Source organism: Hyla sarda, chromosome 2 (genome assembly GCF_029499605.1).
Source record: "Hyla sarda isolate aHylSar1 chromosome 2, aHylSar1.hap1, whole genome shotgun sequence".
Taxonomy (NCBI): Eukaryota; Metazoa; Chordata; class Amphibia; order Anura; family Hylidae; genus Hyla; species Hyla sarda.
In genome coordinates, this window is record NC_079190.1 from 47,269,204 (window position 1) to 47,295,678 (window position 26,475).

The 26,475-nt window shown below is 44.8% G+C and overlaps 1 protein-coding gene across 1 annotated transcript; it reads left to right on the forward strand.

The window, feature by feature from the left end:
• The first annotated feature begins 3,536 nt into the window (after window positions 1-3,536).
• On the forward strand, window positions 3,537-14,130 carry EEF1AKMT1 (EEF1A lysine methyltransferase 1). The gene is made up of 5 exons (XM_056561716.1): window positions 3,537-3,790; window positions 5,731-5,897; window positions 7,689-7,771; window positions 11,639-11,916; window positions 13,400-14,130. The coding sequence occupies exons 2-5, from the start codon at window positions 5,742-5,744 to the stop codon at window positions 13,534-13,536; spliced, it is 654 nt and encodes a 217-aa protein (XP_056417691.1). The 5' UTR covers window positions 3,537-3,790; window positions 5,731-5,741; the 3' UTR covers window positions 13,537-14,130.
• Window positions 14,131-26,475: the final 12,345 nt, after the last annotated feature.

Sequence of the window (26,475 nt, forward strand, 5' to 3'; positions counted from 1 at the left end):
GCACGTACGCCATTGACTGTGCAGTTTAATTAATTATATATTTTTATAGTTCGGACATTTACGCACGCGGCGATACCACATATGTTTATTTTTTTTTTTTTACACTGTTTTATTTTTTTATGGGAAAAGGGGGGTGATTCAAACTTTTATTAGGGAAGGGGTTAAATGACCTTTATTAACACTTTTTTTTTACTTTTTTTTTGCAGTGTTATAGGTCCCATAGGGACCTATAACACTGCACACACTGATCTCTTGCACAGATCACTGGCGTGTATTAACACGCCTGTGATCAGTGTTATCGGCGCTTGACTGCTCCTGCCTGGATCTCAGGCACGGAGCAGTCATTCGCCGATCGGACACCGAGGAGGCAGGGAAGGGCCCTCCCGGTGTCCTGCAAGCTGTTCGGGACGCCGCGATTTCACCGCGGCGGTCCCTAACAGCCCAACTGAGCAGCCGGGTCACTTTCACTTTAGAAGCGGCGGTCAGCTTTGACCGCCGCTTCTAAAGGGTTAATACCGCACATCGCCGCGCTAGGCTATGTGTGGTATTAGCCGCGAGTCCCGGCTGTTGATGAGTGCCTGGACCGACGCGATATGATGCTTCATATCGCGGGAGCCGGCGCAGGACGTAAATATACGTCCTGCGTCCTTAAGGGGTTAAAGTGGTTGTCCAGTGCGGATAAGTTTAAGATCGCAGGGGGTACGACTGCTGGGGCCCCCCGCGATCTCCTGTACAGGGCCCCGGCTCGCTGGCCAGATAGCGGGTGTCGACCACCGCACAAAGCAGCGGCTGACACGCCCCCTCAATACATGGCTACGGCAGAGCCGGAGATTGCCAAAGCCAGCGCTCCCGGCTCTGCCATAGAGTTGTATTGAGGGGGCGTGTCAGCTTCTGCTTCGTTCAGTGGTCAACACGCCCCCTTCCCGCCGGCTGCCAGGGCCCCGTACGGGAGATCGCAGGGGGCCCCAGCTGTCGAACCCCGAGATCTAAAACGTATCCCCTATCCTTAGGATAGGGGATAAGTTTTCCAGCACTGGATATCCCCTTTAAATTATTTCAGATCCAAGCTGCTGCCAACTACTGTCAGCTGTAATAGACGGCCCACATTTGCCATGCATGTTATTACTATATATTTATATAGAGCCCTTGGTTTCAGGGCGCTATACATTTGATAAATTACAGAACGATTTGGAGAGAAGGCCCTGTCCATATGGGCTTACAATCTACAGAGGGAAATGGTAGGTGAGGGGGACAGCAGAACATCCATGAAAGGTTAGGGAAGTAGCTGTTCCCAGTGTAAAGTGGCAGCAGGGTTATTGTAGGCCATAGGCTTTCTTGAAGAGATGGAGCTTCATGTTGCTCTTGAAGGTCTTGATGGGGATGGGTGTAGGGAATTTGGGTAGTGAGTACCAGTGTATGGGGAAGCATGGAAAAAATCTTGTAGACGGTTGTGTGAGGTGTGAAGGAGGAGAGGTTTTAAAGGGGTATTCCAGGAAAAAAAAATTTTTATATATCATCTGGCTCCAGAAAGTTAAACAGATTTGCAAATTATACAAGTGGAACAACAGCCAGCGCCTCTTAAAACTTGACATTTATTAAATTCATTAAAAATCCATATGGATGGCAGTGATTTCCTATGTTATCATGCGATCCTGATTTGGACCGAGTACTAAAAGGAGGGGTGCGTTTTTCTAGTCGCAGGGCACCGACACTATCATCCATGCTTTCACCTAGTTTGGTTAGTGATGTTAAGCCCAGGGAGTCCTGACTAACCACTAAAGGTTTTTACAAATGTTCAGAGTCAAGGTGTGTTGTGTGCAAATTTGCTGAAAAATGTTTAAGTGTTGAGGGTACAGTGGATAACATTAAACATCATGTGAAAACATTTATTAATTGCAATAGCGAATACGTAGTGTATAAGATCACTTGTACTGAATGCTGTGTGAATTAAAGAAACGTATACAGGAACACATCAGACTGGTCCTTTTACCAGCTTTATGTCCAATGTCTCTAAACATTTTTTTGTCAAGCATCAAGGTTCCTTTAGATTCTCAGGGATTGAAAGAATAATACCATCTAAAAGGGGTGGTGATCTTGTGCAATGTCTCCGGAATAAAGAGACGATGTGGATATATCTTTTGAATAGTATACAGCCATATGGTCTTAACAAAAGGACAGATTTGATACTGCATTATTGAGGGTTTTTTGTCTTTTCTTTTGTTTTTATTTCATGTGTTTTGTTGATTTTAGTCACACTGAATTTTGTAATTGAACTTGTGCATTGTGCACCTGGGTTCCTCCTCTTCCCCCCCACTCCCCCTACGTAGGTGTGATGGAGAGGTAGGTACAAATAGTGAGACTTATGTATAAACATGTATGCCATGACTAAAGGCCTTTGAGCCTAAAACATGTCGGCTATGAAGTAATTCTCCAAGTTTTGCCTGGATTTTAATTTTCCGTGTTCCTTCAGTGCCATCCATATGGATTTTTAATGAATTTAATAAATGTCAGGCGCTGGCTGTTGTTCCACTTGTATGGTGTTCGTATTGAGGATTGCCGTGCACCTTGGTTCCAGGTGAGCTGATTACTGCCCTTTTCTTCTAAGATTTGTAAATTACTTCTATAAAAAAATCTTAATCCTTTCAGTACTTATGAGCTTCTGAAGTTAAGCTTGTTCTTTTCTGTCTAAGTGCTCTCTGATGACACGCGTCTCGGGAACCGCCCAGTTTAGAAGAGGTTTGCTATGGGGATTTGCTTCTAAACTGGGCGGTTCCCGAGACGTGTCATCAGAGAGCACTTAGACAGAAAAGAACAACCTTAACTTCAGAAGCTCATAAGTACTGAAAGGATTAAGATTTTTTAATAGAAGTAATTTACAAATCTGTTTAACTTTCTGGAGCCACATTGCCGTTCCCATAGATGGCAATGCATTTCTGAGCAGATCTCCCAAAAGATCCACCCAGAAAAGCATTGCAGTCTATAGGGGCAGCAATGCAGTCTGCTCGGTCCTAGCACCGCCAGCTCAATCTCCGCCAGAAATTCTGCCAAGAAATTCTGCAGTGTGAACCCAGCCTAAGAGGATCATAAATTACATGAGGGGCAGTATTGGTAGATCAGGAAGGTTGTGAATATCTTTGTATCTAGCAGGCTCAGTGCTAAACTCCACATATGGTGCAGGAGAAGTATCTCAATTAATGTAAAGCCAATGTGGGCTATCAGCTGTGGCCCTGAGGCTCCCATAATATGCCCATGCTGCCTGATGAGCTTTAGGTTTCTGTTTCCAGGTACAGCCTACGCGGAGGAGACATGACTGCTGTGCGGTATTTGACGTCATCAGCGCAGACAGCCAATAAGGAGCCGTGCAGAAATCCTGGCACCGCACAGGCGTTAACTGGCTAAGAAATTAATTGACACATGCTGCCTAGCGAAGCAGGAACCGAAGGACCTTAATGACATCACAGTCACATGATGATCGCGGCCAATGAAAAATAAAAATAGTGCGTGTCACGTGACTGTGATGTCACAAAGGTCCTTCTACCGCTCCTGACAGCGAGTGGTGAGGGAGAGATAGAACGGGTCGTTCCCTTAATAAAAGAAAACATAAAAATCCATCTTGTATCTCTGACCCGACGACCTCAGCGTCCCGTGCAGCAGTTATAGCCGCCGACAATCAGGTTTCTGGTGACTAGAGCTATCAGTGGGCGGGCGCGGAGAAGTGAAGGATTATGGGAACTGTAGTTTCCCCCCCCCCATGCCTGAAGCATTGGAATACGGGACTGCAGCGTGTTAGGTGAGAGTCGGGGGTTGTGTGATTTATACTGGGTATTACGTGGACCCACGGACTGGCGTGATGATGTCATCAGCCTGCTGCCAGCACCAGGCACACGTGGATGAGAGAGTGAAGTCACTGGGGCAGTATCACATCCTTAGGTGCCCTCTTTGCTCCTCACTTGACAAAGGGGCGTGGCTTAAACAGCAGCACCAAGATAGGACAAAATTAAGTTGGCATAAAAGTTAGACAGTGATACTAAACCAGTGGTCTCCATACTGTGGCCATCCAGCTGTTGCAAAACTACAACTCCCAGCATGCCCGGACAGCCAACGGCATGCTGGAAGTTGTAGTTTTGAAACAGCTGGACGGCCACAGTATGGAGACCACTGCACTAGAAGGTTTACAGGAGATCTCAAGCGAAAAATTACTTATCTAATCACAGAATAGGGGATAAGTAGCTGATCGAGGGGGGGGGGGGGGGGGTCTGATCGCTGTCTCCCCCCGCCATCACTGGGACAGGACTAGGGATCTACCGATTATCGGTTTGGCCGATATTCACGATTTTGGGCGACATCGGTATTGGCAATTACCTTGCCGATTAATGCGTCGTTGACCCCCCCCCCCCCCCCCCCCCCCCCCCCCCGCACCGCACCGGCCAGAAACCGTTGCCGCTGCCCGATGTCACTAACCTATATGGATTTTTTTTTAGGGCCGATACCGATAATCTGTGGACTTTATGGGCCGATAGCCGATAATTTATACCGATATTCTGGTATGTTATCGGCTACGTTATCGGCCATTTCCCACAATATTAACTTCATGTATAGGAATTAGCAGGCAAAATGTTTCCTCCGGATTCTGCATGGAAATGATGCCATGTGAACAAAGCTTTACCTGCTCCTGCCAGGGATATGTTGGCTCTGCACTGGGTACTGAGGATGTGCACTACCCAATGTTTACAGGGTTAGGTGGTATAGTGAGGTATGGTAGAGATCTAGTGATGTCATCAGATGTAGTGATGTAATTAGTAGTGTAGCAATGTAATTATAATTAGTAGTGTGGTGATGTGATGTAATCAGTAGTGTAGTAATTTAAAGGGGTATTCCAGGAATTTTTTTTTTATATATCAACTGGCTCCAGAAAGTTAAACAGATTTGTAAATTACTTCTATTAAAAAATCTTAATCCTTTCAATAATTATCAGCTGCTGAAGTTGAGTTGTTTTCTGTCTGGCAACAGTGCTCTCTGCTGACATCTCTGCTTGTCTCGGGAACTGCACAGAGTAGAAGAGGTTTGCTATAGGGATTTGCTTCTAAACTGGGCGGTTCCCGAGACACGTGTCATCAGAGAGCACTTAGACAGAAAAGAACAACTCAACTTCAGCAGCTCATAAGTACTGAATTAAGATTTTTTTTAAATAGAAGTAATTTACAAATCTGTTTAACTTTCTGGAGCCAGTTTATATATATAAAAAACGTTTTTTTTTCCTGGATAACCCCTTTAATCAGAAGTAGTGATGTACTTGTCTTTGTTTGTACCCCATAATTGTAAGCGCTGCGGAATCTGTAGGCGCTGAATAAATAAAATTATTATTAATAGTTAGTAGTGTTGTGATGTAATCAGATGTAGTGTTGTGATGTAATCAGATGTAGTGATGTAATCAATAGTGTCGTGATGTAATCTGATGTAGTGATGTAATCAATAGTGTCGTGATGTAATCTGATGTAGTGATGTAATCAATAGTGTCGTGATGTAATCTGATGTAGTGATGTAATCAATAGTGTCGTGATGTAATCTGATGTAGTGATGTAATGGGGTGTAGTGAGGTAATTCTGGAGTTTGTAACAACCACTGCAGGAGCCATAAGGTCTCTTTCCCAGAAGGCATATAACTAATGGCAGTGACCAGCTCCTTCCTGCTATAGACACTGGTACCTGACCTGATGTTTCTGACTTCCAGACACCTGAGATATGGACGGCAGTGATGATGATGAGGATGTTCCTCAGCTCTCAGCCCACACTTTGGCAGCGCTGCAGGAGTTCTTCTCTGAACAGCAGGAGCAGGAGTCTCTGAAGTCAGGACCGGACTATGACAAGTTTGCAGTTGGAGCTGTTGAAGAAGACTGGGTAAGAGGGTCATGATGCGGGGGCAGCTTATCCTGTCTGGGGCCGATCACCACAAAACCCTGGTGCTACACTGGAGGAGCCATAAAGGGGTACTCCGGTTAAAAAAAAAAAACTTTTTTTTTTAAATCAACTGGTACCAGAAAGTTAATCAGATTTGTAAATTATTTCTATTTAAAAATCTTAAATACTTCCATACTTCTTATCAGCTGCTGTATGCTCCAAAGGAAGTTCTTTTCTTTTTACATTTCTTTTCTGTTTGACCACAGTGCTCTCTGCTGACACCTCTGTCCATTTTAAGAACTGTCCAGAGCAGGAGCAAATCCCCATAGCAAACCTCTCCTGCTCTTGACAGTTCCTGAGACAGACAGAGGTGTCAGCAGAGAGCACTGAGGTCAGACAGAAAAGAAATTTAAAAAGAAAAGAACTTCCCGTGGAGCATACAGCAGCTGATAACTACTGGAAGGGTTAGGGTCCATTCACACGGCAGAATTTCCACTCATCTGCCCCAATTCCGCTTCCGCTTGTGTGGATTTTGTGCGGAATCCAAGCGGAAATTCTGCAGAAGTATGAATGGGAGTATGGAGTAAAGGGGTTATCCAGAGACAAAAAAAAAAAAATCATATGTTGCTGGACTGGAAACACCCCCTTCCCACCCCCCCAAAAAAACACCTACTCACCTACCTTGGTCCCCTGAAGCTCCCGCTGCTACGGCATCCAGTCACCACAGCACCAGCTACTTCTAAGACGAGCGCCTTAGTGCAGTGATGGCCGCTCAGCCAATCAATGAGTGAGGTGGAACGCATTTGGCTGTTCAGGCATGCTGGAAGTTGTAGTTTTGCAACAGCTGGAGGCAGCCTGATTGGGAAACCATTCTTTATAGATAAAGTGGAAACATAGGCTGGAGTAAGTTTAGATGACCTTGTCCTCATCCAATTCTGATAATGATCAGTTGTGATATCTTCACAGACGGACATTTTCTGTCACATTGTAGTGAGGCAGGGTGTTATTTTCTGCATCTCTGTCCATATATACAGTGGTCCCTCAACATACGATGGTGATCCGTTCCAAATGAACCATCGTATGTTGAGGGATCCGTTTAATGTAAAGTATAGGACAGTGGCCTACAACCTGCGGACCTCCAGATGTTGCAAAACTACAACACCCAGCATGCCCGGACATGCTGGGTGTTGTAGTTTTGCAACATCTGGAGGTCCGCAGGTTGTAGGCCACTGTTAGATGAAGTTGTACTCACCTGTCCCCGCCGCTCCGGACCGTCACCGCTGCCCGGGATGTCGCCCTCCATCGCTGTCGCCGCGTCCCCGGGGTGTCCCCGACGCTCCGGCAAGGCCTCTGCTTCCCCGGCATCCTCGCTCTCCGTCGCTGCCATCACAACGCTACGCACGCCGCTCCTATTGGATGACGGGACGGCGTGCGCAGCGGCGTGATGACGTCGATGGAGAGCGCCGACTATGCAGGGGATCCCGAAGAGGACGCGCCGGAGCCCCCGAGGACAGGTAAGTGATCATCAGCGGACCACACGGGGCACGGTAAACACCTATCCGGTGGCAGCAAAGCAGTCTGCGCTGCCGTATAGCCGTTTATACGATGGCCCCGACATACAAAAGCATCGTATGTTGGTGCTGCCTCTGAGAGGCCATCGTATGTTGAAATTATCATATGTCGGGGTCATCGTAGGTCGAGGGGTCACTGTATATATTTATCCGTATATATATATATATATATATATATATATATATATATATATTTGTTTGCATTTTTTTTTCTCCCTAGCAATTGAGCCAGTTTTGGTACAGTGATAAAACTGCACTCAGTCTGGCTAAGGAAGCAATAGAGGCATCTGGGAAAAATGGAAGGTAAGGACATTTCATGGTGATGTATGATAAACGTTTTAAGGTGCATGGAGCGCAGGGTCGATGGGCTCTCTAGTCATTGTCTATGGGAGCAGCGGAGATACATGAGCCCTGTACTTGGTAATCTACTAATGGTATCGCTGTGTGCTAAATAGTCAAAGCTATTAAAAGTTACCATTTACCATAAAAACCACACAGAGAATGGCATAGCCGGAAAAAAAATTACCAAATGTCAGAATTGCAGATTTATTATCACATCATAAATAAATTAAATAAAACTGAATACAAAGGGACAAAACATTAAATGTACACAAAAATGGTTCGAATAAAAAGATCACTGCCCTACAAATGAGTCAATTTTTTTTTCTTCAACTGGGGCCAGAAAGTTAAACAGATTTGTAAATTACTTCTATTAAAAAATCTTAATCCTTCCTGTACTTATTAGCTGCTGAATACTACAAAGGAAATTCTTTTCTTTTTGGAACACAGAACTCTCTGCTGACATCACGAACACAGGGCTCTCTGCTGACATCTCTGCCCATTTTAAGAACTGTTGGAGAAAATCCCCATAGCAAACAAATGCTGCTATGGACAGAGATGTCAGCAGAGAGCTCTATGTTCCAAAAAGAAAACCTTTTCCTCTGTAGTATTAAGCAGCTAATAAGTACTGGAAGGATTAAGATTTTTTTAATAGAAGTAATTTACAAATCTGTTTAACTTTCTGGCACCAGTTGATTTAAAAAAAATTTAAATAAATAAAAAGTTTTCAACTGGAGTACCCCTTTAAGTTTGAACCCACAAATATATTTTTTTTAAATCTTTTTCAGTTTCAGCATGCATTGTCTGGTAAAATGAAATATGTCCTTGCAAAGTTTAATTGGTTCTGGAAAAGCCCTCATGTGGCTCTGTAGATGGTATAATAAGTTATGGCAAGTTTTAGGCCAGGTTCACATTGCGGAATATCCGGACAGAGATCCCGCAGGACAGCCTGGACTGCATTGCCATCCACATAGACTGCAATGCATTTTTTTCAGCAGATCTGCTCAGAAAGATCTATGCAGCCCATAGACGGAAATGCAGTCTGCGTGTTCCTAGCACCGCTTGTGGGATCTCCAGCGGAAGTAGTTAACAAAAACCTTAAAATGAAAGCTGGCTTGGTAATAAACCATTAGACAACACAGGGCATACTTGTACGCCCTGTGAGCATGCTTCATACACCCCGACCAGGACCAGGGTGGTCTTAGTCGGGGTGTATCAAGCACTCACAAGCTGAGCACACTTCATACCTGCCCAGCTGCAATTAGCAGCTGGGATATACCGCTAATGCCGAGCATTTGTGAACGCATCAATGTGGGGCATTAACCCTTCAGATGCCCCGATCAGTTGACAGCGGCAACTTAAAGTGATAAATTAGCGTTGCTGGTCCTTTGGTAGGGCTAACTGGAACTTCCAAAGCACATTTGCGAGTCCCGATCAGTCTGCATGATGGCTGGAAGGTCCCTTCCTGTCTCTTTGCCGTCCTAGTGAAAAAGATGTAAAAATAAATAAGTGTTAATAAATGTGAATAAGCCCCTTCCTCAATAAAAGTTCGAGTCAACCTTCTTTTCCCATTTGTTTAAATAAAAGACTATAAACAAAAATAAACATATGTGTTATCACTGCATTCAGAAATGTCCGTAATTGCAGATTTTTGGTCACTTCATATATCAGAAAAACATTAATAAAAAAGTTCAAAAAGACCCATCAAAACAAAAATGGTACCAATAAAAACTACAGATCACAAAAAATGAGCCGCATACAGCCCCGTATATGGAAAATATAAATGGTATAAGGGTCAAAAGAGGACAATTTTAAGCATAATTAAAAAAAAAAAAAAATAAATAAAACTTATATAAATTGAATATTGTTGTAATCGTGTAGACCTACAGAATAAAGATAATGTGTAATTTAAATGGTAAGGTGCACTGCTTAGAAATGTAACTCCCCTAAATTAGAAAAATTGTGGATTTTGACTTTTAATGATCGATCATGTTACAGCTGCTGTCCTTAGAGGTCTATGTAGGAGAAGCTCTTTCAATTTTACCCCCCAATTCTTTTTTTTGTAACATATATAACTACACAGCGCTTTTCAAGGTAGTAGATGCCCTTTTTTGCTGCTATGAGAAAAATATATGGTTCCCTATTTACCATATAAAATGTTTAAATGGGCACTGTCAGATACAAAAACTTGTGATATGTTGTAAAGCAGGTATAACCAATAGGTTTTGCAATTGCTTTCATTAGAAAATTTTCGGTATTTCATACTGTAGACAGTCAAACAACTGCCCCCCCCTGCCTGCTTGAACACATACTAGTCCTGCTGTGTCCATGCGTCGTCACCTATGTTATGGACACACTTCCTTGATTGACAGCTGTGAGTGGAGGGAAAAATCCTCCCACTGTCAGCTTGTGTCCCGCTACTGTCAGTGAGGACAAGCTGGGAGTTGTAGTTTTGCTAATGCTAGTGAAGATGTGAGCAGACAGCATACTGAGGGAGGGGGCGGAGACCTGTACAGTGAGGCCACGCCCCCTCCCTTTTGAGAGGAATTCAGACTAGTGAGCTAATTAAAAGTGTAATAAAAAAATAAAGTTGCTAGACACATAAAAATTAGATGTACATGGTCAGGATTAGGTACTGAGTGATATATTAAAAAAAAATTTTTTTTGTTGGATTTGACGGGTATGCTTTAAATTTATATAAATAGTGTATTCAAAGTGCAAAAATAGGGACTAAGGGGGAGATTTATCAAAACCTGTCCAGAGAAAAAGTTGTTGAGGTGCCCATAGCAACCAATCAGATCGCTTCTTCATTTCTGAAAAGACTTTCGAAAAATGAAAGAAGTGATCTTGCTGCTATGGGCAACTAAACTGACTTCTCGGTATGTTTTCCAAACATTGGGGTAAATGACAGCTGTCTTTAGGTATAAAACCATTGCTGTCAGTGCTTATATGATACGTAGTGTATATACGTATTATTTTATTGGGACCTGATAGAACATCACAAAGGCAGAGAGGCGGCAGAACATTTTTTTAAACAAAATAAAAACATCCCAGACGCACAAGTGCACTTTACATGGGATGCTATTTTTTACATTTTAACCCATAATTATTTTAAGTACAAAAATCTATTTTACTTGCAGAAGTGGGGTACAGCAATGGGGACCATATTCACACCTATTCAGATTCGCACCTAGTATGTAGGTCACTGGGAGGAAGATCACATATTCCCAGGTGGTCAGCTAGGTGCGGGTCTGGACCTCTGGAAACGCTTCATTGATGATGTTATTTTTATCTGGGAGGGAAGTGAAACCGTTTTAAAAAATTTTTTATGGATATTAATAAAAATTACTTATTTAGAATTCACTGGAGAGTATAACAAAACTGGTATTCACTTTTTAGACTTATATATCACTATAGAGGAAGGAAAAATAATAACCACTACGTATCATAAAAGCACTGACAGCAATAGTTTTATACCTAAAGACAGCTGTCCCTATTTTTGCGTTTTGAATACACTATTTATATAATTCTTTGGCTTCACTGTCGATTTTTTGGGTAAAGTGAGTGATGTTCTTATGAAACACAATTGGTCCCGCATAAATCAAGCCCTCATATGGACCTGTAGCTGAAAAATTGAAAGACTTATTATAATGCAAGAAGGAACAAACTGAAATGAAAAGGTTTTCTTTTTTTCATTTGCATAAGCTGCTAGTTCCTATGAATTGTCTTTTCTCTGCAGATTGCTTTAGTGATTTGTTGTTATGTGGGTTTGCTTGCATTATTCTTGAGCCAAGTACTTATACCCCCCTCTACCTTGTTTTGTATTTTTAGGATCGTCTGTGTGAGTGCCCCCAGTGTCTATCAGAAGCTTAAAGGACTGGTTGGCGATGAAGTGACTGTGTACTTACTGGAATATGACAGGCGGTTTTCAGTGTATGGAGATGAATTCATTTTCTATGATTACAATAACCCCTTAGATCTGCCAGAGGGGCTGCAGCACAGCTTTGATGTAGTAGTAGCGGACCCCCCGTACCTGTCTGAAGAATGTCTCTGCAAAACTGCCCAGACCATTGAGTATTTGTCTAAAGGAAAGACTCTGCTGTGCACAGGTATGTAAGAAAAATGTGTATTATCTGGTATATATCCTGTCTAAATCTTTGTCATAAAGCAGAAATGCATTCAAAGTCTTCCACCGTTTATACACAGCATTTAATAGTACAAGCGGTAATAAAAAATGTTATATGCCTCTTTTGGGCTCATCAGACTCCTTTCTTTCCTCCCTCCTGAACTGATCACTGGCATGTGAATTTTGAGTTTCACTGAGAGATCGGGTTACAGCTGCTGCCCTTATAAGTCTATGGTAAAAGCAGAAGCAGCTGCTGAGAGACAAAAAATAGGCACAGACACACAGCGAAGAGAGGAAACCCTGCTCCATTATCTCTCCCACTCACTCCGCTGCTGCATAGAGGATATTATATTAAAATAATTTACCTCTGGAATAAGATTGCAGAACAAATGCTTAAACCAGAGGCTGGGTCTCTTTTTGTGTCTCTGCCTTAGTCTCCCTTTAACACAGGGTATACCAACCAGGGTGCCTCCAGCTGTTTAAAAACAACTCCCTGCATGCCCGAACAGCCTTTGGCTGTCCTGGCATGCTAGGGGTTGTAGTTTTGCAACAGCTGGAGGAACCCTAGTTGGTATACCCTGTGTTAAAGGGAGACTAAGGCAGAAAACACTGCCCTAGCTGCACCCTAGTTGGAAAACGCTGCGTTAGATGCTTCCTTACCATAGACTTATATGGGCAGCAGCTGTAACCTGATCCCTCAATGAGCTAATAATCCTTCTTCATCTTTGTCTCTCTGAAGACGGATTTTGCCAATGTACTGAGAAATTGGTCAGTGCCGGAGGAAGAGAAGAGTCTGGCGAGCAGAGAAAGGGGCATACTTGGTTAATAAATGTATTACAGAGATTCCCACCACCGCTTGTACAATTGATTTTTGGAAAGTTGTTAAAACGTGAAGGTAGATCTATTGACGTAATAATGTAATACAAACCTCACAGCTTTCTGTGTATAGACTTATGGAACATATATTAAGTGTGTATATGGGAAGTTGTACTGTAAGGGAAATGTAAGTGATGGCAATATGTCACTGGTTGAACATTAGGGTATGTTCACATGTACTATGTATGCTGCAGATTTTCTGCTGTTAAGTCAGTGATAAAAATCTTCTGCAGAAAATCTGCATATATAGTACGTGTGAACACTGCACCGCTCCGGCTTTCCCCACTGGTGCTGCAATGATGCCGTTATACTTGTGCCGCATGTGACACTCCTTGACCTCAGTGGTCATGGGCAGTACATGCTGGAAGAGACCCCTGATGTAGACAGATTGATGTACTCCTTACAGCAGTGTTTCCCTACCAGGGTGCCTTCAGCTGTTGCAAATCTACAACTCCCAGCATGCCCGGACAGCCTTTGGTTGTCCGGGCATGCTGGGAGTTGTAGTTTTGCAACAGCTGGAGGCACACTGTTTGGGAAACCCTGCCTTATGAGTTAGATTTTACTCGGACTTCTCTTTTCTTGTCTTCCAGGTGCAGTGATGGAAGATTTAGTGGCTCAGAAACTTGGACTGAAGATGTGCAAATTTATTCCAAAGCACAACCGTTCACTTGCCAATGAGTTTAGGTGTTTTGCAAACTATGACATTGGTCTCGATGTTGCATCCTGAATACCTGACATCTTCTTACTGTACCTGGTAGACCTGGACCAAGTACTGAACAACAGTACACCGGCGTGAGCATCCAATGTCTTCACTGACAAACGGATCTTCTATTCACAGTCCTTCATGTGACAGTCCTATAAACTGCAGAGGCCTTAGTGGTTTCCCAGATTGGGTTTACAGATCACTGTTTCCCTGTATGTATATGTTGAATACTAAATTATGAATGCTACATCTGCAACCTGATGGGAAATCAAAGTTGGATCATTGAACTATAAAATAAAAAAATAAAAAATTCTAATAATTTGCTTCTTACATGGTGACTGTAAGGCGGGGTTCACACTACAGAATTTCTAAGTCTAATTATGCTTACGAATTAGGCTCGGAAATTCCTGGTGCAGCAAAGTTTCATTGTTGTCTATGGGAATCCGCTGCACAGTGCACATTAGAAAATTCCTCCAAGGAAAGATTGATCATGTTTATTGTTTTAGCGGGATACACTGAGATTTCATAGTGTGTGAACATCGCCTAAGAGTATCTCCTTTCTAGAACTGTAAAGGAGATCTTTTTCCTGGAAAGAGTAAAATGATCACAACTGGGGATGCACCGAAATTTTGGACCACGCCGCGCGAGACCGGAGGAGGAGGAGGGGGAGGGGGGGGGGGGGAAACTGGGGAAGTGGGGGGCCTGGACTGCACCGCACGAGACCGGGGGGGGTAGCGCTGGTGTTTGGTGCCGGTACTCACACCGGAGAGAGTGAAGTTGAAAACCCTGCCCTGCCGTGCCCACCGAAATTATCGGCACGAAATCCCCTTACCCGAAAAAGGCTGAAAGGGGCATTTTCGGCCACCGAAATTTCAGTGCATCCCTAATCACAACACTGTGCCCCCTACTGAGCAAAAAGAGACCTGCAGAGAATCAACTGCCCGTGATGACATGTTCAGCGAAAGCCTAACCAGAACATTAATTCCTGAGCAGTCGGTTTTTCCATCATGTCTCTCCAAGGAAGTTTCCACCGGCTAAAGACACAATGCCATCCGACCATTTTACTCATAAGGTCCCATGAACTGAACTTGAAATGTCAAAATGGGTCACTTAATCCTTGTGCCGTATCTTTTCCTATAGTGGTGCTGCGGTGGAGCACGTTCCGCTACCACTTATAGAGTGTAAGGTTTTTTTTTTGTATGTTTTTGTTGAGCCCAGAGTATTGCTGTAACCTTATAATGAGACTTTTTGCTAATTTTGGTTGCAGATGCATGTGTTTCTTGAGGTTTTTTTTGTTTACTAGCAGTAGATCTTTATTATTAGTAAATATAATTGTTAATATCTTGATACATGTATTCTTTGGAATAAACACACCACTCACTGCCTTACCCGGAATGGTCCAGTTGGGAGGCAAGAAAATAGTTATATACATCAGGGGCATCTAAGCCGCCATGTTGCTTAGGAGCCTGGAGAAGAACCCGACCAAGTCTGGGAGTTTTTCCCTGCCAATAGAAGGACCCCAGAGCCCCACATAGTGAATTAAAATATTTCCTAGGGGGGGTCACGGGAGCTTAATGAAAAAGATAAAGGAATTTAGGAAGGTAAATCATTTAAAATATATTGATCCTGCCAGCTAGAGAGAGAGGGAGTGAGGACCAGGCAGTTAACCGCTTCACAGTGGAACATAAGAGCGGCTCTAAGTTCAGGGACAAATAGTCTATCAGGGATGCAGTTACCTCCACCCCTAAGTATCTAAATCAGGAAACCACCTGCAGCCCTGCTGGTAGGGAGGGGGACCCCAGATGAAAGCGCCATTAGGTAGCCCAGTTGACCCGCAACCCGAAATTGAACTAAACCAGTCAAGTAGATCAATAAGGGACAGGAGAGAACCCCCAGCATCCGCCAAGTACACCAATGTGTCGTCTGCATAAAATGAAACCTTCTCTACAATAGACCCCCTGGGAGTACCACAGATAGCAGGGTCTCTATGGATGCCTGCTGCCAAAGGCTCTATTACCAGTGGAAAAAGGAAGGGAGATAGCGGGCACCCCTGCCTCGTCCCACGAACCAGGAAAAAGGGAGCAGAAACATCTAAGTTAGTGGGAATACGGGCCCTAGGACTATCCTATAGCAAGCGAACCCAAGCACAGAATCGGGGACCAAACCCAAACGCACAGAGTACCTCCCAGATATAGGGCCACAGCACCGAATCAGAGGCCTTATAAATATCCAGACTAACCACCACACCAGTAGGAAAGCCCTCCCCTATCGCTGCTATGTTGAGTTGCAGACGCTTTATATTCACATCAGTAGCCCTAGCTGGCATAAACTCAGTTTGGTCAGGATGAATGATAGCGTCATGACCCCATATAGGCGGGTAGCCAGCACTATAGCCAAGATCTTAATACCAACATTCAAAAGGGAAATAGATGTTAGGATCTATTTCGTCCTGTGATCAGTCAACTCCAGCCGTGTTGATTAGCAGATAGATTTAATTCATATGTATCGATACAGATGGATGTTCTCTTACATGCAGAAAAAACAGCTCCACAGAAGAAAACCATACCCCAAAATAGATTACAGCCCTTTTATATGGCAGCACTCTAAGTGTGAGCTGATTGGCTAAGGAACCCCGGTGGCTCATAGTGTATAACTTTATTACATTACATTATATCACAGGGTTCCTTTTACACTTTATTTCTTATCTTAGAAAAAGCTTGTTCTCCAACAAAAGCCTCATTATTTACCAAGGTCATTTGGATAGTTTTTGAGCATCACTGGGCACTGGCCAGAACTAAGACAATGGTTAATAGAAACTAGATAAAATAGGCCAACACCATCTAAAGTTAGACAATATATATATATATGAATACAAAAAACATAGATATCAAAATATAATTTTAACAACATTCCCTCCTCTGATATCTATGTTCACTCTCTCAATTCATTTCAGCATAAGTCCCTTCCTCAGCTGGGTTTTTGGACTTTACTCCATAGAGAGGGAGTATAATCATAGGAATCTTCTTCCAGAGAAATAGTTTGGTACATAGTTCTTGTCACAGCAGTCTCAGTTTTGAATTCAGGGAATGCAACAACATCCACAGGTCATCAAGATGGCCAACACAATCGCAATGGAGATGAGGGCTGATGTCACCAATCCAGTCCATCTTCAAAAACCATCCCTCAAGCCAGTCGATGAATGGGTCACTTATTCCTGAGTTCTCGGACAACTCATTTGATAATGCAGTCATTCCTTCGATTGATCTGGTCACGATTCTTCCAGGAGCTGTATTGTTGGGAATAAAGGTACAACGCATACTACCAATATCTTGCAGACCCCTCCTCTTTCTGCTAGTACTATATCTAAGGCCATCCTATTTTGCCAGGCCATCAAAGAGGTGGGGGGTCAATAATTCTGCTAAGCCTTTGACTGCATCCCTTATAAAATGTACAAACCTCTGTTGGTTATAGTAGATGTCATTTATTCAGTTAACATTTTTGTTTACTGTACTCCACCAAAAGAACAGAGACTCAAACCCTGCTGCCACTTGACCTCTGGCTTTAAACTCATTAGGCAATCAATGTAGAACCCCTATCTCGTCAATGTACACCTGAGAATCAAAAGACCCTTTAGGAGAAGTGTCCCTTCGGCTACGTGGGTGGCCTCCTTTCCAGGGTGACTCTGACAGGATATGGAGGGGCATTGCCAGTTGAACCACAGCAAAATACCCTTGGTCTTAGCCTAGATCTTAGCCGTTTATCTCCGCAGAACCACCAGACGTCAGCCCTTTGGGTATCATGCTTAACCCAGCCACCATCTTTCCCTTTCTTGTTAATCCTTTCCATACAGTAGTCATCGGGGAACGATCCCAGGTTTGTACCGCTCTCATTCCCTGGGAGTGCAAAGAGAGTAAAATTGCCAGAAAATGCCGTGACCGCTGGGGGTATTGAGATCTCTGGACCTGAGGAAACAATAAACTCAATGTATGACAGGTTATGTTAGTATCAGGTTTGTATGCTTTTTGGAACAGTTTCAGCATACAATTTAAACCTTCTGGACCTGTACTAGGGTTAAAAGGAAAGGGTGCTGTAGCTAAGTGGGGCCTGGCACCCGCACAGACTAGGCAATTTTCTCTTTTAAATGTTTTGGCTTTATAGATTAGCCATTCTAGCCACTCATTTTTATCTTGATACCCTGTCTCTAGGGATATGGCATCCTCTATGGTGAGTTAATATTTCAACTGTGTTATAAGGCACTTACCTTTTCTTGGTCTGACTTCTAAGAAAAAGCCTCCTATAGGATCTGTTCCTGATACTTCTACTCTCCTACAAGGTAATATCTCTGATCTGTGTTTTATGCATAACTACCCACTTCTTGTACAGTGTACTATGGGTAGTGGGTACTAAGCGTACATTACAGGTTATCAAATTATACATAGCAATTAACCAGAGGACACCTGCATGCTATCTTAGCCCTTGACCAATTTCCCAGAAACTCCTCAGCTACTATTATCAGCTTGGTCATTCCTTCCTGAGAACTCATACACAGATACAAAGTAGAATCAACTACTTAGCCTTACTCAAATTCAGCTTATTTTCTAACAAATTCTTTACTTTAAGGATATTAACTGTTTAGTTTCCATAACATTAACCCCCCCCCCCCCCCCCCGATTATATTGTTTGCCATATCTTTTCAATATCCCAATGACTACATTCCACCAGCAGATTGAATGCTAGTATTCAACATGCTGTTGGCAGGAACCCCACTTTTCATCACTAGGAAAAAGATAGAGCTCACACATATAATCACCATTTTCTCATTAATTCCATCTGAGATAGAGGTATAACCCCTGAATTCTTTATTATTAATTCTTTAATTAAGTGGATATAGCCAAGAGTATAAACATTCTATAAAAAAAAAATATATCATTGGTTGTATTGTTAAGTAAAAAATTTCTGTTACACCCTACTTATTTCTAATGCCTGTTAGTGCCAGGTAGAGGACAACATATGTTCTGTATCTGAAATAAAAGTGTGGTAGCCTGGGGGATGTAGGGTATGGGGAGTGTAGCTGTGCGGGTATTAAAGGGTGCTTGTTAACCCTTGCTATTCGTGACGCCAGGGTGGGGGCTCCTCAATAAAGCTTTTCCTACCGCCGCCCTTCCCAGGAACGATAGGGAGGTAGATGATACTAGGTTTGAGGTAGTGAGTTAACAATGTTAACTTTACTGAAGACTCTCTGTACACTTCGTTAACATAACAGTCTCTTATCAATACAACAGCTTCCTTTTGGCGATTGACAGTGGTTGGGACTTTATCTTTAAAAGTGTCTAGTCTATAGATTGGATTTAGGGGAATTAGTTGCGGTTAAGTAGCCACGCTAGCATTAGCAGGAATTAGGGTAAAACTCACGATTTTTGGCTCTGCTGAGCCCGTAGGTTTTGAGGCCTAGCGTGTCTTTGAATGTTGCGTAGCACACCGTCCTGTTAGTCCGGCATCCACAAGAGCAGCAACCCAAGAGAGCGATAATTGGACGCAGCTCCCTTATATGGGCAGGGGCTGGACTAACTCTAATTGGTCCAAACGGATGTCAATCACCTTCACAGAGATTTGTGGGTAACACGTGACCCAAGGACGTCCTAGGGTCCTGCAACATACCATAGAGGTTACTAGCATGGTCACATGACCGAAGGTCCTGCGACGCTGAACAAGGTAAGTATCATACATTCCTATACATTTCTATACAATATAGATATAATTATTAATATTTACATTTATAAACACTAAAGTTAGACTTAAGGAGAGGCGACTAGGGGCTGGCCCACCTGAGGAACCCTACCTGAACGTAGTTACTCTGACTTTGGGGACCTCTACACTAGGTACTGGATGCAATACGGTATCGGGACACCACAAACCCCCTTACTTAAGATAAGTCGGCCTCGACATCAATCCCCTAAGACAGAAGGACGAAGTGAAGGTCGGGTACAACCTATAAACCTACTTAATATTTACTTTTGGTGTACATACATTGGTTTGGGTAAACTCATGAACAGGGTTGGTTAGTTCATGAATTTAGTAACAGGATCATATTAGTCATATGAGATACATCCTACTTAGCATTTTTCTTTCTCTAGCTCACTAGACAATTGAAATCTCACTACACATTTTTATTTAGGTTTACTAGACAGTTGAAATCTCACTATACATTTGTGCCATATTAGCTACCTGTTTAGTACACTGGAAGTATATTGGCTTGCCCGAGGCTTTCTACCAATAAAGCTGGCTACTAGGGTCTATTGGCTACACGCTCATATCCCCAGAACACAACAGATAAACCTTTCAGGTTACCTTTAATTATGTGTATTATTTTTAAGCTAACAAGAGTATCTACTGGCCAGGCAGAACATCTCGCACACGTATAAGAACAGAGAATTAGTGTACATGACAGTGGCAGGAATTGGAAAAATGACATGAGCTACAATTCCCAAGGCATTTACTTTAGTGTGAGATAATTTTTTGTTTGTTTGGTGTACTAACTTTAAGTGAGGTAAGTACACTTAAGTGATTGTTTTGTGAAGTACTATATGTTTAGTACTGTGTGTGAAAGGTCAGTCTTGATACCTTAAGGGTAGTTTCCCTTGAGTGGACCTTTGAGACCGACACAACACCACTTCCTGAGTCTCAGGGACTTCTTCAAAGGACAATTCTCTGGCAACTTCGATCCAGGTGGGACCCTCTGGCGAATCTGCAACGGAAGTCATACTCTCTACAGGAGTGGCGTGATCCATTAGGCTTGGTAAGGGAAGTCCTGGAGTACTTGGTAGGAGAACGGGAGTACTTGGAGCTGTCACTGTAGGACACTGAGGCGTAGAGATCAAGGTTGGTTGTACTTCAGCCGGACACTGTACCCCAATGAACATAGTGTAGGGTGAGGAGAGGAGAACAGCGGAACATCCATTGTGGGGGGGATTCCCTCACCCGGAACATATTCTCTTGTTGGCCTTGCCTCTAAGGGTGCCGGAGGAGGTGGCTCGGGCAAGTTGTCTTTCATGCACAGCTTTAGCCTATTTCGGTGGACTACCTGCGGCTGGAACCCCTCCTTCCATACCTCATAAACGTCCGTGTTGGGGTATGTCAGGTACAATAGTGTAAGGCTCCGTCTCCCACAGAGAGTCCAGTTTATGCGACCGAGGAAACTTCCGGAGCCAGACTCTATCCCCAAGTGTCAGTAGTCGAGCGGATGCATGCCGGTTGTAGTCCTTTTGCTGTCTGTACTGAGCCTCGCCCATTTTCTTCTCTACAATGTCTTTGGCTTCTTCAATCCTTCTTTGGTGCTCAGAGACCCAATCTTGAGAGGCCTCAGGAGAGTTGTTGAAAGGTGCTTGCAAGCCGATGGCTCTATCTTTAGGCAGTTGACCGTGTCGACCCATCATCAAGAAGAAGGGAGTGTACCCGGTGGAACAGTGGACAGTATTATTGTAAATTTCCAATAGTTCAGGCAGTAGTCTAGGCCACTCTTCGTGCTTTGAAAAGATGCTGCCCTTAGCATCTGAATAAACACCTGATTAATTCTCTCGCACAGCCCATTCCCTTGAGGGTGATATGCAGTGGTCCTGAGCTTCCTACAATCATGAAACTGACAGAGTTTTTGGAACAATTGAGCTTCAAACGCAGTCCCCCGATCAGTGAGGACCGATTCAGGACACCCGAGGGGTTGGATCCAATGGCTGTAGAAGACCTGGGCGGCCGTCCTGGCAGTAAGATCCTTGACGGGCACAACAACTACCCATTTGGAGTAATGATCCACCATAGTCAAGGCATAGGTGTATCCTGATCGAGTAGGGGCTAATTTCACGTGATCCAGGGCAACCAGTTGATTAGGCCTCTCAGTATGAATTGGATGCAATGGGGCTCTTGCGCCCTTGCAAGGATTCTTGGTGACATTACATTGCATTCGGCACACCACTTCTCGATATCTCCACGCATCCCTATCCAATAGAACCTTCTTCGGATAGTGGCCTCGGTCTTCTGGACCCCAAAGTGTCCCGACTGGTCGTGATAAGTATTGAGAACCATGGCGGCATCCCTTCGTGGGACAAAGATCTGATGCAGGCGTTCTCCAGAAACTGGGTCCAAGGAATTTCAACATAGCAGTCCTTTATGGAGGAACAGACGATTCCTTTGCCACCACAACAGCTTCAATTCCAAGTCCCCTTGCGCCTTGCGTAGCCTAGTCGGCACTCTCTTTTGCAGTAAGTAGTCCAAGAGGTCTCCCATGACCCTACTCTCGTCTTGCAGAGTCCTCCAAGTGTACAATTCTTCGGGTACGTTAGGAGGCCCAGGGTCATCACCTTCTTGAGTGGTTAGAGTATTCTGGCTCACGAACCTCTGATAAAAGGGCGGCATCTCCACATCTTCCCATACATCCTCCATGGGGGGGCTCTTCCCCGGGGGCCATACAGGAGAGCACATCTGCATTTACATTACTCTTTCCACTGCAGTATTTGATATTGAAATCATAGTTGGCCAATCGGGAAGCCCAGCGTTGCTCAATGGCCCCCAACTTGGCAGTGTTCAGATGCGCCAATGGATTGTTGTCGGTGTAGACCGTGAAGGGCGTAGCTGCCAAATAGTCCTTGAATTTCTCTGTGACCGCCCAGACCAGAGCAAGGAGTTCGAGTTTAAAAGAACTGTAGTTAGCATCATTCTTCTCTGCACCCTGAAGTTGTCGGCTAGCATAGACGATGACTCTCTCCTTACCGTCTTGTATCTGCGACAGAATAGCCCCCAAGCCTTCAAAGCTGGCATCAGTGTATAACCGGAACGGCTGGCTGTAGTCGGGGTAGGCTAGGATAGAAGGCTCAGTAAGGAGATGCTTCAGAGCCCGAAAATCCACTTCTTGGTCTTCACCCCACTGTGTAGGGAGTCTCCCATTATAGTTCTCCTTGGCAATTACCCGTAACAGTGTAGTCAGAGGCCTGGCAATGTGGGCAAAATGAGGGATCAACCGTCTATAATAACCGGCAAACCCAAGGAAACTTTGAACTTCACGTATAGTTCTGGGTGTAGGCCACTCTTTCACGGTACTCACTTTATCGGGATCGGGTTGCACACCTTCAGCACTGACGACATGCCCCAGATAGTGGACCTTGGGCTTCAGCAAGTGGCACTTGGAGGACTTTACTTTCAGGCCATGCTGTATCAGGACCTGGAAGACTTCTCTGAGATGTTCAAGATGCTCTTGGTATGTCCGAGTGTAGATGATGATGTCATCCAGATAGAGAAGGACACTCTGAAAATTCAAGTGCCCAAGGCATCTCTCCATCAGCCGCTGAAAGGTAGCCAGGGCTTTTCAAAGTCCAAAGGGTATACTCTTGAACTCGAAGAGCGCCATCGGGGTCACAAATGCCATCTTTTCTTGATCCTCTTCGGCCATAGGGACTTGCCAGTACCCACTCGTCAGGTCCAGTGTGGAAAAGTAAGCTGCGGATCCCAGAGCGGTGAGGGACTCTTCTATTCTAGGAAGAGGGTATGCGTCCTTATGGGTGATGTCATTCAACTTCCGGTAGTCCACACAGAATCGGATAGTTCCATCCTTTTTCTTAACAAGGACTAAAGGAGCGGCCCGAGGACTCTGGCTTTCTCGGATGACATCAGCGTCCTTCATTTCCTGCAGCAATTTTTTTACAGTCTGGTACATTGCAGGAGCAACCGGCCGGTGCCTCTCCTTGATGGGGGGACTATCGGCAGTTATAATCCGATGCTGGATCATCGTGGTCCTGCCAAAGTCGTGGGGTGTTTGCTGAAGGCTTCTTGAAACTGTTTAGCCAACTGAATCCTCCAATCTGGTCCGGGGGAGTTTCGTCGTCTCCTATCTGCAACTGAGTCCACCAGGGGTCCTTCCGGTCCTTGTCGGCCCCCGGGGCAATCTGAGCAGTCCACTGTCTGGCTACTTGAGGTTTAGACATCACATCTCGGGGGTCCAGATGATGCAGCTGAGCAACAGGGGTATACTTGGCCAATCTTGTGACAGCCGGAGAGAGGTTTACCACTCGAACCGGGACTCTCCTATTCCACACAGTGACGAGGCTTCTTGCAGCACGTACCAAAGGGTAGTCTTCCAACTGCATGGGTTCCAAGAGTGCCTGGTACTCTTGATTCTTCACCCCTGGTCGGGCTCCACACCAGATAATAGTTTCTGTCTGTGGCTGCAGCGTGACAGCCCACATGTCTTGAATTCTCACCCGGCAGATCTCTCCGCGAGGATTGACAAACTTTCGTTCAGCTTGGAGTGTCCTGAGGTGGTGTTGCGCGGCTCTCCGGACAGAGGGTGACATGTAGGGAATAGAAGCTTGTAAAGAGTTAACTTTGTCATCAAAACAGTGTCTCATGATGTTCATTTCCAGAATAAACTCAGCTGCATGATCATCAACAACACTAGTAATAATAACACCTTGCCCCCTAAGAACATGATTCCCCACTTGCACTGTGGGCTCCCCGTAGCCATGCTTGGGTACTGGTTTACCATTCCCTGCCATTACATGAAAATCTACGTCACGAGGTTCACACAACATTTCAGGACCCCAATGCTTATAAAACACCCCTCGAGGAATAGTGGACACCTGGGACCCAGTGTCAATCAAAGCTTACAATTTAACCCCTTCTACGACTATTTGTACATAGGGGGGCAGGGGGCAACATACATAGAGAGTCCTGTTTTGGTGCTGGTTGATTCTGGACCTTCTGTGATTACTCCCGGGGTGCGGTCCTCGACCCCAGGGGATGCCCGTTTAAAGCCCAGCATTGGCTCTTCCAGTGTCCAGTCTTGATTGCAATAACTACAGACAGGCCGTTGAGTCCCAGGGGGCTGTACAGGGGGATTATTAGGTGGCCTGGTGGGACGAGGGGCAGTATCTTTGGAGGATGGGGGAATTAGTCCTCCCCACCATTTCTTTCACAGCTTTAGTTAACTGGTCAATGTCTTGTCGGACATGTTGCACTTCATTAGCTCAGGGACTAGAGGGAAGTGACACAGCAGTCGGCTGGGGTGTAGTTATGGCTGGTGCCGTGGCCAAGGCCCCCAAGGGTTCAGTAGAAAGGGGGCTATTTTCTTCAGATTTGGTGCTGGATTCAATTACCTTAATGGCCGGTTTCTTGAAGGTGGGAAAAGCCATATCGGCGTTTTGAGTTGCCAGCATCCTGAGTTGGGCCTTATCCCACTTATTCTGGGCCCCGTCTATGAACCTGTCCATCAACACCTGGTTACCCTGATCGGGCGTGATGCCGTCTAGCTTTTTTACCGCTTCTAATGCTTTCTGCAGGGCCACAGCATAGGCCCGCAGAGTCTCACCTGGTTTCTGTCATCACTCGTACAATCTTAAACGTACCTCAGAGGGGGAGTGAGACTCAAACACTTGATAGAGCCCCTCAAAAATCTTCTCCACTGTAGCCTTGTAGGCCGTTGGCCATGTACGTACTTCCTCCAGTGCAGGTCCCTGTAACTGTCCAGTAAGTAACTGCACCTGTAGATGAGGGGAGAAAGCATAAAAAGCGAAGAGGCTGGATATCTTCTCTTTGAAGTCCCTCAGCATAAATGGATCCCCGCTATAATGTGGGAGAACAGGGTTCCCCAAAAATACAGGAGTAGCCGCAGGTGCCCTGGAGGTCAGAGCAGCGACTGGAGATGAATCCGGTTGGACCTGCCCTGCTGGCGTTACTGGTTCCCCTGAGGAAACCACTGAAGCATCACCATCTTGCTGACTAGGGGGTGCAGGTGACGCTGGGACAGGCACCGAAGCAGGGTCTGGTGGTGGAGCAGGTCCTGGAAGTGGTACTGCCACTGTGGGATCCGCCATCTTGGCAAACGGGATTGCCCCTTTAAATGAAGCTCGGGAATGTCGGTCCTTTAACAGACGTAGCTGTTCTCTGATCTGGAACTTGAGTGCGTAGATCTCGAACTTGAGAGCGTTGATCTGGAAATTGAGTGCGCTGACCTGCAACTTGAGTGCGACGATCGGGAGTTGAATAGCGTGCAGCCAGGACTTTAGTTTAGCGATCTGGTGCTTCAGGACTTTACACTGGGCCGGTTCTTTAACCCTTTTAATCTTCAGCCCGACTCTGCGTTTCTTTTTCGCACCCGCTAGGTATGTCTGCAAATTTCCTGGCCGGGACTCCGCCAAAATGGCCGCCGCGGCTCCGGAGACTTCGGTGGGCGGAGTTTCAGGCTCATGCGCGCGGGAAGGACTAGCTGTGCCCTTAACCCCTTGCGCTGTGAATTGTGGCTCCACAGTATTTTTCGCCTCCCCCTTACTTTTCTTGCGTACTTTCTGCACAACGCACCAGCAGCACCGTCCCGTATTTTAGCGGGAGATTCACAATACATTAATAAAGTCTTTCACCTAGGGGGGAGTACACTTTCCTTGGTGGCAACAGCTGGAGGCACACACCCGTATCCTGTTCGTAAGACGCCAAAAAGCCATGTGGTAGCCTGGGGGATGTAGGGTATGGGGAGTGTAGCTGTGCCAGTATTAAAGGGTGCTTGTTAACCCTTGCTATTCGTGACGCCAGGGTGAGGGCTCCTCAATAAAGCTTTTCCTAACGCCGCCCTTCCCAGGAACGATAGGGAGGTAGATGATACTAGGTTTGAGGTAGTGAGTAATAATGGATTGTCCACAACCGGAAAGCTTCTGCAAACAACGTTAACTTTACTGAAGATTCTCTGTACACTTCGTTAACATAACAGTCTCTTATCAATACAACAGCTTCCTTTTGGAGATTGACAATGGTGGGGACGTTAGCTTTAAAAGTCTTTAGTCTAGTCTAGCGCTGTTCCACTGGATTTAGGGGAATTAGTTGCAGTCCAGTAGTCATGCTAGCATTAGCAGGAATTAGGGTAAAACTCACGATTTTTGGTTCTGCTGAGGCCGTAGGTTTTGAGGCCTAGCGTGTTTTTGAAAGTTGGTA

What these genes read in the sequence shown, in the direction of transcription:
- EEF1AKMT1 (XM_056561716.1), top strand. Translation starts at nt 5,742, where the DNA reads ATGGACGGCAGTGATGATGATGAGGATGTTCCTCAGCTCTCAGCCCAC. An exon ending in GAGCTGTTGAAGAAGACTGG is followed by an intron (nt 5,898 to 7,688) that starts GTAAGAGGGTCA and finishes TTTTCTCCCTAG; the next exon opens with CAATTGAGCCAGTTTTGGTA. An exon ending in GCATCTGGGAAAAATGGAAG is followed by an intron (nt 7,772 to 11,638) that starts GTAAGGACATTT and finishes TTGTATTTTTAG; the next exon opens with GATCGTCTGTGTGAGTGCCC.